At 39.5% G+C, this 14,563-nt stretch overlaps 2 protein-coding genes across 4 annotated transcripts in view; one reads left to right on the plus strand and one right to left on the minus strand.

Moving 5' to 3' along the window:
• The window catches only part of hs6st3 (heparan sulfate 6-O-sulfotransferase 3), a 58,656-nt gene extending 57,833 nt beyond the window's left edge, over positions 1 to 823 (minus strand). Inside the window, exon 1 of the mRNA XM_022741381.1 lies at positions 208 to 823. Coding sequence (XP_022597102.1) covers positions 208 to 752 — 545 coding nt within the window. The 5' untranslated portion in view covers positions 753 to 823. The remainder of the gene's footprint in view (positions 1 to 207) is intronic.
• A 2,833-nt stretch (positions 824 to 3,656) lies between these two features.
• uggt2 (UDP-glucose glycoprotein glucosyltransferase 2) overlaps positions 3,657 to 14,563 on the plus strand; it is a 49,162-nt gene continuing 38,255 nt past the window's right edge. For all 3 annotated transcript variants that reach the window (XM_022740219.1, XM_022740221.1, XM_022740220.1), the window contains exons 1-20: positions 3,657 to 3,746; positions 4,157 to 4,307; positions 5,224 to 5,306; positions 5,443 to 5,573; positions 6,813 to 6,925; positions 7,123 to 7,300; positions 8,692 to 8,788; positions 8,868 to 8,940; positions 9,075 to 9,175; positions 9,468 to 9,567; positions 10,018 to 10,078; positions 10,381 to 10,472; positions 10,648 to 10,798; positions 11,704 to 11,823; positions 12,102 to 12,187; positions 12,324 to 12,459; positions 13,140 to 13,271; positions 13,392 to 13,556; positions 14,208 to 14,331; positions 14,420 to 14,518. In XM_022740219.1, coding sequence (XP_022595940.1) covers positions 4,183 to 4,307; positions 5,224 to 5,306; positions 5,443 to 5,573; positions 6,813 to 6,925; positions 7,123 to 7,300; positions 8,692 to 8,788; positions 8,868 to 8,940; positions 9,075 to 9,175; positions 9,468 to 9,567; positions 10,018 to 10,078; positions 10,381 to 10,472; positions 10,648 to 10,798; positions 11,704 to 11,823; positions 12,102 to 12,187; positions 12,324 to 12,459; positions 13,140 to 13,271; positions 13,392 to 13,556; positions 14,208 to 14,331; positions 14,420 to 14,518 — 2,167 coding nt within the window. In that variant the 5' untranslated portion in view covers positions 3,657 to 3,746; positions 4,157 to 4,182. The remainder of the gene's footprint in view (positions 3,747 to 4,156; positions 4,308 to 5,223; positions 5,307 to 5,442; positions 5,574 to 6,812; positions 6,926 to 7,122; positions 7,301 to 8,691; positions 8,789 to 8,867; positions 8,941 to 9,074; positions 9,176 to 9,467; positions 9,568 to 10,017; positions 10,079 to 10,380; positions 10,473 to 10,647; positions 10,799 to 11,703; positions 11,824 to 12,101; positions 12,188 to 12,323; positions 12,460 to 13,139; positions 13,272 to 13,391; positions 13,557 to 14,207; positions 14,332 to 14,419; positions 14,519 to 14,563) is intronic.

Here is a 14,563-nt window from a genome sequence, read left to right on the forward strand (position 1 = left end):
CAGTGGTTTGTGTAATGCATGTCTGTTTGAACACACCATCTGCGACCCTGGTGATAGCTACAGTATGGGGGCCCAAAGAGCATGTTTTTTGTATACCTGTTTATTCACACAAAACACACGCGCGCGCGCGCACACACACACACACACACACACACACACACACACACACACACACACACACACACGCTCACACACACACACACGTACCTTTTATTCCTCTGGGCTTCCTTCTTATCCATAATAACAGGTACACAGTTCGTTAGCTCGGTCCAGTCTGCATGCAGTCCGCAGCTCCAGCCAGTGGAGAACCGGGAGAAAAGCCAGGACTCCTCTTTTCCTGGTCGGTGACATGTGCATTTCTTCTGTCCTGGCTTGCAGTCGCACGGCTGCTCCAAGCGAATATTCCTCACCAAGTGCCTCCCGAAAGTGGTTCCTCCGGTCTTCTGGATGTGCAGAAACACTATCACGTCGTCCCCTTTGATGTTGAACTCCACGTGTCTGTCAAGGTCTCTTTCGGTGAAGTTGAATTTTGACGGCACTTTTGGAGGGCTGTCATCCTCCAGGTCTTGATCTCTGTAGAAATCATCGGTGTCCTGGTAAGGGGTGGAAAGTAGGCTTACCCCCTCTAATTTCTCCCCAGTCTTAAAGTGGCACGAATTACTGCCGGCGGGACATATGTACTGATAACCTATCATAACAAAAAGGACAGCTAAAATAGGAACCAAGATGAGCTTACTGCATCTATCATCCATTATATCAAGATAGTGTCTTCATTCCATTACTGTGAATAATAAGTAGCACCCTCTGGTTCTTCAGGGATCAATAATCCTCCATGCCTCAGATACATTAAAGGTGCATTTTATTTAAGTGCCTCATGTTGATCAAATAACACCCTCCAAATACGCATGATCTGGACAAGAGGACAGGTCCGCCTTTAGGTTTCTAAAATATTGCACGCCGTCTGCACTGCGCTGGAAATCTTGTCCAAAGTCAAGAGTCATGGCATTAAAATGTTTGGCTGTCCAACTTCTGAAGCCAGTGTAGAGCTGCATCCGCGCCGACGACTCCCATGCTCCGGTATCAAGTTGAAACTGAGACAATCGAGGAGAGTTTTTAGTTTGGTTTTTTTTTTTGTTCTTTTTTTCCCCCCACTGTTCCCGGTTTAAATCGCAGTGTGGTTCATTTCTATGATAGACTTATTTCAGCAGAAATATCGCACGGCTCGGACCGCTGGGCTGGATCCTCCGGCGGCATCCTACAACATCCTTCGCGGGTTGAGGCGGTCTGACTGACTGTGCTGAAGCAGTGCTTTTGAGAGGATGCTGCTGCATCCGATCCGACAAATATGCGTTATGCTCTCGTCGTGGTTGGGCTGGCTGGGAAAGCTCCACATCCCATCCCGTCCATCCCATAATCTTGTTTAACACAGTGCAAAGCCAGAAGCCCAAACGGACCCTGAACTGAGACAACATGGAGATTTAACCACATATAAATACCAAATCCGCTGTAACTTTTTGAAGCGCATTCATCCGAGTGTGACCTTTGAGGATTAAAGAGATAGCACTATTACTATCCCTCTTCCTCTACAGCCTACGGTTGCCAGTGTTAATAATAAATATTTTAAATAGCCCAATTTGATGTCTAATATCTGTTCAAAATACAGTGCTGTTAGGAGAACCAGTTAAATGTGAAACAGCTGCTGCAAGAATGTTAGTCACACACCCATTGCAACCACAGACAATACAATTTTATCAACCTATTAAAAAAGCACAGATCTATCTATCTATCTATCTATCTATCTATCTATCTATCTATCTATCTATCTATCTATCTATCTATCTATCTATCTATATTTGAATTTATGTGTAGCTAATTCTTCTTTCATTAATGCTCCTAGTTGACTTAATTAGCGTCCATTACTATTTTAAGTTAAAATGTCATTTGTGGCCAACTGCCAAAATACCCAAAGTTTTAACTGATATGAAATGAGAAAGCTTGACATGAACCTGTAAAGTGATACCAAAATTATTTTTAAAAGGGATAGTCTGCCCATTTTACACATGAAGCTCAGTTTACTGGTCATGGGAAGTAGAAGGCCTACTCAACCTGTGAAAACAGCTGTACAATAACATCTGTGGCTCTGTGGGAAGCTTTACAAAGTCTGCGGAAAAGGTTTTTTTAACAGAAATATTTCATATAACAAACACTGTGGAGTCCCAAAGAAGTGAGCCTTTAGCAGGCAGGAAGGGACTATTGAAAGATGGGGTTTGAATTTGGGAATTGTAGGACACATAGGGATTATAAATCAGGACATCTCAGCCTCTTCCACAATGATTTTGTTGATTTAGATCATTCTTTTTTTAGATCTTTTTCTCACAAACTCACCAAATTTATAGAAGTCAAGTTTTATTCATATAGCCCAATAACCTAATCACAAAATTTGCCTCAAGGGGTTTACAATACAGTAGACACCTTCTATCCTTAGACACACTTGGATATACAATACATCTTGTGTGTACAGAAAAGTGAAACTATAGACAATCAGGATGACAAACTTACAGATAAGATATATTAAGTCTGTTACTAAATTGCTGGACTACCTCTCTAATTCTACTGACTGACTAATAGATTGATATACAAATAGTTTTTTCTGTAATAATAATAATAATAATAATATAAAGGTTACTTGTGATTATTATCATTTATTAAGTTATATCTGCATAGGCAAGTTATATGAACTTCATCTTGACATTAGCTCATTATAAACATAATGTAGTCTCTGGCAAATTCCTACACAGTTTTACTCTAACCACATACTCACTACTGTTGTGTAGCTACAGCTCTTTTCTTTTTCTTTCTTTCTTTCTTTCTTTCTTTCTTTATTTCAAGTCTATTCATTGATGTTAATTTTAAAGTTCAAATTAAATCATATTCATGTCTTTTTAACTTCTAGGTTCTTCACATCTTTAATTAAGGTGCCATACTGCTTCAGTTCAGACATATAAAATGATGAAAGCAGGATTTGGAGCCAGTTGGTATAAGAAATATATTCACTTACATCCCCCAAGATACACATCAAATACACTAATCCGCAAATTACTTCCCATTTTACTGACTAAACTCTGGATATTTTCCCAGAATAAATAGAATTACAAACTTTAAAAACACAAATAAAAAGGCAGTTTCCAACATTTCTCTTACAGGGTAAATTTGTTGTAAAACAATGGAAGATCTTATATAACTCTATTACTATTGCAGTTTATGCTGGATACAGTAAGCCTCTTTCCACTGTACAGTCAGAATAGAAGACCAAAATCATTTTTCTGCAGAAAATGAAATGTGCTTTTATGTGTTTATGTCCAGGTTTGAATAAACTGCCTGTGGAATTTGGCCAACACAACACGCTCCAGTGTTTGGTGGGAAAGCGTTTGAGCATCCGCGTATGCCTCTATAGCTGTCTGCCGCCGTGCCAGAGTAAATTCCCCATTTACAATCAGGTTTTATTTAATTTCGCACCCACTGTCACTCATTGTGTCCCTGCAAATAACCTGGTAAAGTTAGTCTTGAGACAAATACACGCCAAGCGTTATTTTTAATTTAGAGGTTGTTACAGTCGTGTTTAATGGTCTGCGTGAGCCACCCTGTTACGCCGGCAGCTTGCTAGCTGTGCGGGTTGACAGTTAGCTGCCCAAAATACCTACCTGAAGCATTTTGCTTTGTATGGAAGCGGTCAGCATCACTAAGGGGTGAGGGGTATATTATTGGAAACTTATAAACCAACAGCCATGTAGTTCTAATTACACTTTTATGTGTAGCAAGCTATATTTTTTCGTTAAATCACGCGAGTGTAGCGGTAACGTTTTCAACCACGACTAGCCTGTTTACCTTTGTGCTACAGTCAAGTTAACTTCAGCCTCAACGTTTATTTACGTTAAGTAACGTTTGGTATGGCTAACAACTCGATTATATTTTCTCACACAGCTTCTCATACAACGTTGAATTTGTGGACTTATTTTTTTATTTTTTTTAATATATATGTCAATGTGTACCGGTGTTGTGTTTGGGATAATGACTTACAGTAACTACGTGGCACTGCCTGGCACTTCTCTAAAGGCAGGGGATCGGTGCTGACCCCGCTGGTTTCTGCTCTCTGTAGGTTCATGACACGTCGCGCTGGCTATAATGAGGGCTGTTATTGTGCTGTCACTGCTGCTGCTGAACATACATCATGTCATATCAGCACCCAAAGGAGTCACTGCCAGTCTAAAAGCCAAGTGGAGCATGACGCCTTTCCTCCTGGAGACAAGGTACTCATCATCCCTGGACATGCGTTCAAACAGATAAGCAATAAACAGGGCCGTAGCCATGAGTCCGAGCCCCCCACATGCACACTCTACCAGGGGTTAAATCGGGATTTGTGAGGAGGGGGAGTACTTTGCCAATTAGGTGGAGGTGGTGGTGGTGGTGGGGGGAGCGGGTCATGGGGACAGTTTCTTCAGAAGAAAGTACCTCCACTGAAAACTTTAGAGCTTGTGTTCTGTGGATGTGGATTGTCCAGAGTAACAATGAGATTGTTTCTGGAAAGAGGTGTTGCTCTTTCTAAATATTTTTTGATTTAATGCTGTACCACAAACTAATTTCCTTCTGCGGCTGTTGTATTGGTGAAATTTCAGTGACAGATAACTCAGATGAAATCTGTCTAAATGCAAAGATACCACTAGAAAGAAACAAGACCATTTAAATTAATTTCATTTTTTGTGTGTCTGTTGAATGTATGGTGCCAGAAAACACTCAAATTCTTGACCGAATGTGAGAATAGGTATATTTTTGCACTGATGCAGCTATAGTATCTACAGTAATTTATAGGCTTAGTGTATTAAACTGTGTTTTCATGATTAGGCGTACTATTTGTTGCCTTATTTTTTTGTTACTTCAGTGATAATTATATTCTGTGCAACAAAACTGAAAACTCTCTGAAATTATCCACTTCACATGGCAGAAGAAAATATTGTGATTCTCTCAAAACAATATTTGGACTTTTACTGAAAGTAAATTCTACCAACAGCTTTGTTGGTGCTGAACTCATCCTCAGCACAGTTGGGAACAATTATTACCAGAAAATCAAAAATGATTATGCTCTTGGGCTGTCAGAAAATGGCTACTTAGGTACTTACTGTGGTTACTTACTAATGCTGACTAATACTTTCATTTTCTCATGTGCAGCGAGTTTATTGGAGAAGATGGGAATGAGAAATTCTGGCAGTTTGTTGACACTGTGAAAGAGCTCACTGTGTACAAGCAAGGAGGTATGATGATGGAAACCAAGTCCTTACTTCAATTGTGGAGGAGTGTAGTAACAGAGTTTAAATAATTGCGCACCTCGACCGGTCTGCTTCTCTTTTAAAACACACTCACTATTACAAATGTTGACATGTCTTTCAGAGTCTGTGCGCTCATACTATAACTTGGTCATTAAGAAGGCTGGCCAGTTCCTCACAGATCTTCAAGTTAATCTTCTCAAATTTGCTCTGGCCCTACGGTCCTACTCACCAGCTGTACATGCATCCCAACAGGTATGTTGTAAAAAAGTATGAATTTAAATATTATAGAACCTTCTCAAAAGCAGTTTGGGAATACAAAGGAGCAAAATCCATGTCTTGTTCAGTGTGTTTACATTGTTTGTTTACCCTAATCTTAACCCAGATGTTCTGCAAGTTTTTCTCAATCACTTTGGCCCAGCCTTTAATGACAGTAATTATTCCTAAACGACTGTGTGAAATACTCCACATCAATAACTTGTTTTCACACAACACTACCTGTGTATCTCTGTGGTTTCTCACAGAATTCAAATGTGTAATGATTATTCTCTCTAATTGATTCAGTGTTAGTGTTGTTGCTTTTTTATTACTCTCAGATGCATTTATCAACATGATCACTGCATATCTTTGTATGCAGAATATTCAATTTTCTGTCTAAACATTGTTGCAAAGAAGGGAAAGCAGGGCAGGGTATAAATGCTTCAGAGGCCAAATGATTTTTCCCACAGTGAGTAAATATGAGAAGTTAAAAGCTGTGGTCAGAAAGGAAGTCTTTTAATGAAATGCATGGTTGTGTAGGTTACTGTACATCAATTTATTGTGTTGAGACATTTGTCTTTACTGTTCATTTTATATTACTGTCAAGGGCATACTGTAAGTAGGGGGAATACACGAGGTACAGCTGAGAAACCTATGAAGATTTTTTTTTTTAATGAAACTCCTTTATGTTTATATGACCTGAGTTTTAAATGGATACTTTGCTGCAGACTAAATATGAATTTAGTATTGAGTGGCTTTATCAAATTTCAGTGCACCCTATATCCACAATTCCTCAGCCTTTTGATTGTCTTAGTCTCAACAGTGATAAGGACAAAGTTAATTTTGGTGATAGTGATGTACTGTGATGATGAATTTCTCTCATTTAAAAATGTGTTAAATATTTGAGTGAGTAATGGCCTTTTGTGGGTGAAATGAAGTGTTGCGCCGCGCAGTGTAAATCGGTAGGATGATTGCTGGAGAGTACTGAGAATAAATCAATCTGGTTTCACATTTAACTGATTAACTTTGGCCCGTGTTAAAGAGCGAGGCACTGGTGCTGGACTTTGTAATTGCCATGTTGTATTTTTCTTTTATACATACTGCATCACATTGCTGTGATCACATGCATTTTAATGTGCGTAACCCTTATGGGAACAAAACACCAGATTCTGGCAGTATTTGTGTCATGTTGTAGCCAGTGTTGCACAATGTTTCTCTCCCTCTTGCTCATAACAGATAGCTGGTGATGAGCCTCCGCCTGAGGCTTGCCCTGCCTTTGTCTCCATCCATGGTCAACATAGCTGCAGTACCAAGGACGTCAAGAAGCTCCTGAAGGCAGCTGCAGGCAGGTAACATGAAATGGCGCTGTCTTCCCGTTCAAGGATAAACTGATCTCATAGAGCAGAACAAGTTCAAAAGTTTACATAGTTATTTAGTTATTCAAATTTTATTCTTCGATGCTTTCACTGGCTGTTTTTAGCCTGTGATGAATGAAAAAAAAAATTTCTTATTTCTGAAATCCCTGTCTATTTCCAAATGTCTGCAGGCCAAAACCATATTTATACAAGAATGATCACACATACCCAGGGGTCAATAAAACAGATGTGCCAGTGGTGATCCTCTATGCTGAGATTGGAACCAAGAAGTTTACCTCTTTTCATAAGGTGCTGTCCGAGAAAGCTCAAGAGGGCACACTTGTATATGTACTGCGACATTTTATAGCGGTGAGTAGCAATGTTTTTACAGCCATTTTAAAGTGCTGTTCAACTGATTACACTGATTGACTTCTCAGTTATCCAGTAATCTAACTCATGTACTTGTACTCATATCTTTTGTTTTTCACACAAAAGTGCTCTTATTGTCAACAAATCACATGATGAGATCAAAAGCAACGATAAATTTATCCTACTGACAAGTATTGCCTGTGCAGCCAGAGCCCATTATAATTTCTATATCTGTGCCACAGACTTCCATTGTTTCATCTTTAGTTAGACAATAGCACTATTGCAGTGATACAACAGTGATGCATTTTTCCTTTAGTATAATGCCTAGAAAAGCAAGAATCATCAATGATGATAAAATGATGGACTGAACAGATTGCATTACTCACCAATGTTCAAGAGAAGAATTAACAGAGTCCTCAAAATCTAACCGAACACCCAAATCTATCTACGGTACAGATGCCTTTTGAAGGAGTAAAAAGCTGCTTTTATTTAAGATATGTTGGGAAAAAAAAGCAGTGTGTAGGTGTGAAAGTCCTGATTGTGCCTGTGAAAGACTGGGGCGGCGCTTTGAATGTGGATGACATTAGTGTCAAGGTTGAATGTCAGTGAATCTGTTGCTGTATGTGGCAGCCTGTGTGATTTTTGTTCCCACCGACAGAATGGTTGAAAGCTTATAACTTTCACTATAGACTATAGTATTGAAAAGTCATCTCTGATTAACAGACAAATAATCAAAAAAAGCTACAGAGGACTATCCTACCTCCGCCAAACATTACTGTTGCACTTTGCATTCAGGCAGGTAGGGTTCCCTTGACATCTGCCATGCTCAGATTTGTTCATCAGACTGCCAGAGTCCAATGGTGGTCTGCTTTACACCATTCCAGCCAACGCTTGGCATCGTGCATGATAATCTCAGGCTTGTGTGCTGTAAATATCTCCCGTCCTCCTGACATTGATTCTAGATTTAGTTTGGAACTTGGTGGTTGGTGGTTGCAACTACAGACAAATGATTTTTTGTGTATCAGCACTTGGCCTAGTCAAAAATCTCACTAATTGGTTTATTTGAAAGATGGCTTCCTATAATTGTGCTATGTTGAAAGGCACCAAGCTGAAGCCCATTCTGCTTGAAACGTTTGCCAATAAAAACTGCATTTCTGTGTACCTTGAGTTTAAACACATTAGTGCTGGCTATGGCTGAGGCAGCTGAACCCACTAATTAGGGGGTGTCCTGAATTTTGACTATATAGTGTATATAGGTATAGGCAGAGAGCATCTCCTACAGTTCTCCAGTGTTGATGGTTGTTATAGACAGTAATTGATGACTTGTACATGTAATTAAAACTCCACATTGTTTTACTTTTAAGCCATTACTCTCTTTCTCACTGCTGCAGGATCCAAAACCTCAAAAGATGCTTTTATCTGGCTATGGTGTTGAGTTGGCTATCAAAAGCACAGAATACAAAGCTGTGGATGACACTAAAGTGAAAGGTCAGTTGGTGACTTATCAAACGTGAGCTGGACCTCACTGTGTCTAAGGCAATTACATGCAAAATCTTTTGCTTCATAGATTCAAAGACAGTAATAAATACAGAGGACGAAGATAACGATGAAGTCCAAGGATTCTTTTTTGGAACATTAAAGTAAGTAGCTTAACTATAACATGACTTTTTAAAACCTTTAGCATCTGTTATTGCTGCTGCCCATCCTGTGCTTTGTGAGAGGCTTGCTTGATTAAGAGATGAATAAAGATCCTTGCCGTTTTACCTCTTCTAAGGAAATCTCATCCTGACCTAGAGGAGCAACTTGTTGAGCTTCGCAAACATCTTCTGGAGAGCACTAATGACATGGCTCCTCTCAAAGTGTGGGAAATGCAAGGTATCAATCATCTATTTCATTTGTTCAGTGATTTATAAGAAAAAAAAGTTCATTAATATAGCTGAAAAATGTAATGTATATTAATACATTAGTGGCAGGAGATGCTTTTATTTTGTACTGTTGACTTTGACTAATAATTGTAACACCGCCAGTGTGTCCAATCTCCTATGATTACCTGGCATGGTTTTATTTTGTCTAAACATAATGTGCATTTGTGTGTGTGTGTATGTATATATGTGTATTTATATGTATGTATGTGAATGTTGATGATTTCATCATTTGATGTTCACAGATCTAAGTTTCCAAGCAGCTGCCAGAATCGTGGCCGTGCCCAAGTTTGATGCTTTGAAGCTTATGCGAGACATCAGTCAGAACTTTCCAAGCAAAGCCAGGTAAGAAAATTCATCTAATTTTCTCTCTGGCTGAGTGGCTAACACATTTGGTACCATTCCAAATTCCAGCTTTTCTTGTGGAGCTCTACTCTGTGTTATAATGTGTGAATTCATGCACAACAAATCCTGTTGTTTAATTGCACCCGAAATATGCTTTTTATAAAACCCATGTGTTTGAGCATTATTACTTTTCCCTATGACACCTCCACAATAAATACATCTGTTGTACAGAGATCTAATCAGGTTTTTGGATGTTTGCTTATTTTGGCTCAGGCAGCTTGTAATAACACCAAGAAGTGCTGAGTAAGAGTCGGGTGTTTACAGGGAATTGACTGCAAACGTACCATCTTGAGGCCCACAGGTTTTTGGAGATTAAAACTGGCATTTTACAGCCGGCTGGGGATATAGTAAAAGCTGATGGTGACTGTACATGTTTTACTGTTCCCACAGATCACTGACAAGAGTGGCTGTAAAGCAGGAAATGAGAAAAGAAATTGAGGAGAACCAAAAGGTGCGATATCATAAGCAGCTTTCCCACATGATAGTGCAGGAGGTTTTCTTTGATAACATTCTTAGCCATTGCACAGGTTTTATTTTAGAGAATGAGTTTCTAATCTGTATCTGAAATAAATTCCATCAAATACAACATTTTATTCTTGCTTCTCTCTTATTTTCTGTGCACGCTTTATCTTTTCTGCTTACAGCTGTAGTCCCTGTGCACATTTTGTCTTCTTGAAAGATCAGACATTACAGGTAGAATCACTCTTTTAGGGGTTTAGGCATTCCACTAACACTTTGAGCTTATTCTTTCAGCATCTCAGTGAGACCATTGGTGTTCACCCAGGAGACGGGGAGCTCTTCATCAATGGGCTACACATTGATCTGGACACTCACAACCCTTTCAGGTAGGAGCTCAGCAGGAGGGACCGGTGGTCTGCCTGTGCTTTCCCCAGAAAGCCTCACACCTATGCACTAGCTCAGTAATCCTGTTGCAACAAGATCAGAGTTGGCTGCATTTCAAAGCCACTGCCACACAGCTAATATGTATGGAGAAAATAACCTGTGATTTTGCATTTGCAGCATTTTGGACACCCTCAGAGGAGAGGCCAGGGTCTTGGAGGGGCTTCATAACCTAGGCATAAAAGGAGAACATCAGGGCAAGCTGTTGAGATTACCTGTGAATGCAGTGGATGACAGCTATGCCTTAGATATCAGACATCCAGCTATAATGGTGAGTCGTGTTCAGAAGAATTATTCATCTGGCCCAGATCAATACTGCAGGTGTTTTTTCTTCTTTGTGTACTTGCACCAGGGTTTGAATTAGTGGCTCAGTCATCAGGCTATTGCAACAGTCTCGAGCCTGCCAGAAACCTCAGTTATTAACTTGGAAGTTAGCCAAGAAAAGGTATCAAATTAAAAACTTGCAAGTTCTTATTTTTGCTCCTCTGGCCATTTTAATATTCTAGGTTCTATAAAAATGCCAAAGAAATGAAGATATTAAGCCTGTCCATGTTCAACCAAAAATGTAATTTCATCTTACATCTCTCCTTCTAGAGACTATGTTTAATATATAGGTAAGTATGAGTGTCTGAGAGAGAGAGACAGAGACATAAGCAAGGAAGAGAAGACACTGTGTAAGGGGGATAATGACAGTGAGGCAAATGTTTACAGCATGGGGAGGCTTGTGAGTCAGAAAGACCACTGTTCTATTCCTAAGAGCCTTCTCTGATGGTGAATAGCAGAGCTGCAGTCATGCCCATAAATTCAAAGAATCCAGCATTGGATACTCAACTTTTGTGAAGTTTTGAAAGTGAAAGTTTGGAATTTGGGATACATGGAAGGGCGTTGTTCTGAAGGAAGTTATAGAGACAGAATTGGAAACAAAAAAAATCAAAAGCAAAAAAGGAAGGTATTGTAGGTATTGTACTAACCCATTCGAGTAAGCCAAGTATTGTAACAGGGTGCAGCAAGTTCTGTCATTTACATTTATATACAGGAAAACTATATGATAAATAAACCTCTAAAAAAAACCTTGTCCTTTAGAGAGGCACTGAATCTTTCCCTATTCCAGGGTTGCTTTTCTGTTACTGACACTTAACTCATGAATATAATTTCTTTTTGTTCTTTACTTTCCAGTGGTTAAATGAGATAGAGAATGACCCGATGTACCGCAGCTGGCCAACAGGTGTACAGGAGCTCCTCAGAGCCACCTTTCCTGGAGTCATCCGGCAGATCCGACGGAATTTTTTCAACCTGGTTAGTTGATGGAGGGGACTGAAATTGAGGAAAGTCATCATTGTGTTGTTACGTTGACTCACCTGAACACTGTGAAGGTCTTTGTATGTATCCTATTCTTCTGCAAGACTCAATTAAATACTCTTTTGTCAAATTGTGGCTTGTTTACCATCATAACATTTCAGTTAGCACAGACAGACACAGTGGCACAGAAGAGCATACAAAGATACACATTACCTTTTGATTATTAAAACAGACTAAGACGAGGTGTATTGTTCTGATGATGCCTTTGTTGTTAGGTGCTGTTCCTAGATCCAGTACAAGAAGAAAGTGTTGAGCTGGTGAAACTCGCAGAGCTTTTCTATAAGCATAAAATTCCCCTGAGGTAGGTGCTGTTATTTCTGACACCTCCACAGATGTTTATGTGGTCTACTCTTGGCATTTACAATCTCTACCAGGTAGTGATTCTCATTTCACCTGCAAATTAAATACTTGTTTTTGCACCGTTTTTTTTTTTTTAGAATTGGATTTGTGTTTGTTGTCAACACCAAGGATGAGATTGATGGCTTCTCCGACGCAGGGGTTGGATTTTACCGACTACTGAATTACATTGCAGATGAGTACGATTTATCCCAGGCTCTGATGTCCATGGTCTCAGTAAGTATATCATGTATATAAATCTCTGTTGTTTTAGCAGGCACTTATTGAAGAATAACTAAAGCTGTTTTCTCATATGAACTCCTGACAATGTCTGGACCTGATTCCCCAGACATTGTCCTTTCACACATGTAGCACACAACAGGTGATTGTCTGTGTCAGATGTTCCCTACTACCTACTTACCTTCTGGAAATGCTCCATTTGTTTTCATCCGGGTTTGCACCAGTTCCATGATAGAAACATCATCGACACCCAGTCGCTTGCCATGAATTTTCCTACAATGACCTGCTCTATTCACACAAATCGGACATTGCATGGGATTTGTACGAGGGGGCTGGCAGGGTAAAGTCTGTTTTATGTCTGGTCCAACTATTTTGGACATTTGCATTCTCACATACAACTCCTCTGGGTAATTTCTAGATAAGTTCAGGGATGCAGAGCATGTGTGAAAGCATTATAAAGCGCGCTCCTTGCTAGCTCATATTTCTTTGTGCCCTGGAATCAGTTGTTTTATTGTGCTCCATCTTATTCCATGGTTTTAGACATTATTGGACTAGATGAGTCAGTGAGATGTTGCTTCTGATATCAGCTCTTCAAACAGAGCTGGAAATTGTTGACTGTGGTAGGGATCTGAAGACAGGGATGGTCAAATCTGATTTGACTTGCCACTCTCTTGCAGATGTACAACAAAGTAGATGTAGGCGAGACGCTATCTGTTGATACACTCTCTGCTTACCTGAAGAGAAAATTCCCTAAAGCCAATGCTGAGAGGATTTTCGGTGCAGAATCTGAGTATGATGACAAAAGAAAGGTAAGAAAATTAAATGGTTTTCACTATTGTCTTTGTGTTCATTGGAAATAAGGATTTTTACTTAAAAATTGGTGAAATAGGACCGACAGACCAGGATTGTCTATGTTTTCTTTGCTCCAGGATGGTGCCCTCTTCTACAAAAAGACTGGCCTGGGTGCTCTACCTCTGGCATTATTCAATGGAGTCCCTCTAAGCCCAGATGAGATGGACCCAGAAGAGCTGGAGACCATCATCCTGCAGCGCATAATGGACACCACCACTGCCTTCCAGAGAGCTGTCTTTATGGTATGGACTGTATGGAAAGAGACGCACTTTTCATATTTAACCTACCGAAGTTTATTTTACTATGAAATAAGGCATTAAGATTAATACACGTGTGTCAGTGGAAGTAAACACACACTAAAGAACTGTACCAATGGAAGTTTGTTCGTGCTTATAGTATGCATAAAAGTAATATGTCACATTCTAGCCTGGGGTTACTGTTTGCTAGACAGTGGTTAACAGTGATTCTCTCTGAGTAAAGTAAAGAAACATATCTGTGATATAATACATGGCTCTTTACTGTGAAGTATTAGATTTAGATTTGGATGAAATTTTAATGATCTCTGCGTGAAAACTAGTTTATTGCAGTAGAGTATAGAATATATACCGAGCTATTTTTTGTTTGTTTGTTTAATGTGATGTGGTAAATAATTAAAAGCATATTAAGTAACTGATTAATAACCTACTTGCTTTTTGCTAGATTTGCTAGATAGCAGGACATGCAGTTTGCAGTTAAATATTCCTCCCCTCCTTCCCAGCTCTCCACATCATTGTATTTGTTGACACATTTACACTTCACTGCATGTTAACCGGGCATACTCAAGATCCAGTAGATCTTTATGGATTGATGTTCTAAATGACATAACTGTCATCCGTTTGGTTCTCTGGTTACAGGGTCAATTAACTGAGGGTTCAGATGTGGTGGACTATCTAATGGAGCAGGCCAATGTGGTTCCCAGGATGAACCCCCTTATTCTAAGTACTGACCGAAAGTACCTCGACTTCACTGCCGCACCAGGTGACCTGTACTCCTCATCTTACACCATCCACTATTGATTCATCATCTAAATTCCCCAAGGTTTTACTTTTTCTATCTTGCTTTGCAGTTGTATATGATTGGGAGGACACAACTATGTTTTCATTCTTGGACATCAGAGACAAGACAGCTGTAATGGCCAAGAGAATGAAGTACTTTACAAATAATGGTAAGACATTACTTGTAATTTCATGCCTTGCTTTCCCAATAAACA

Source organism: Seriola dumerili, unplaced genomic scaffold (assembly GCF_002260705.1).
Source record: "Seriola dumerili isolate Sdu_G_001 unplaced genomic scaffold, Sdu_1.0 BDQW01000052.1, whole genome shotgun sequence".
In the NCBI taxonomy this organism is placed as follows: domain Eukaryota; kingdom Metazoa; phylum Chordata; class Actinopteri; order Carangiformes; family Carangidae; genus Seriola; species Seriola dumerili.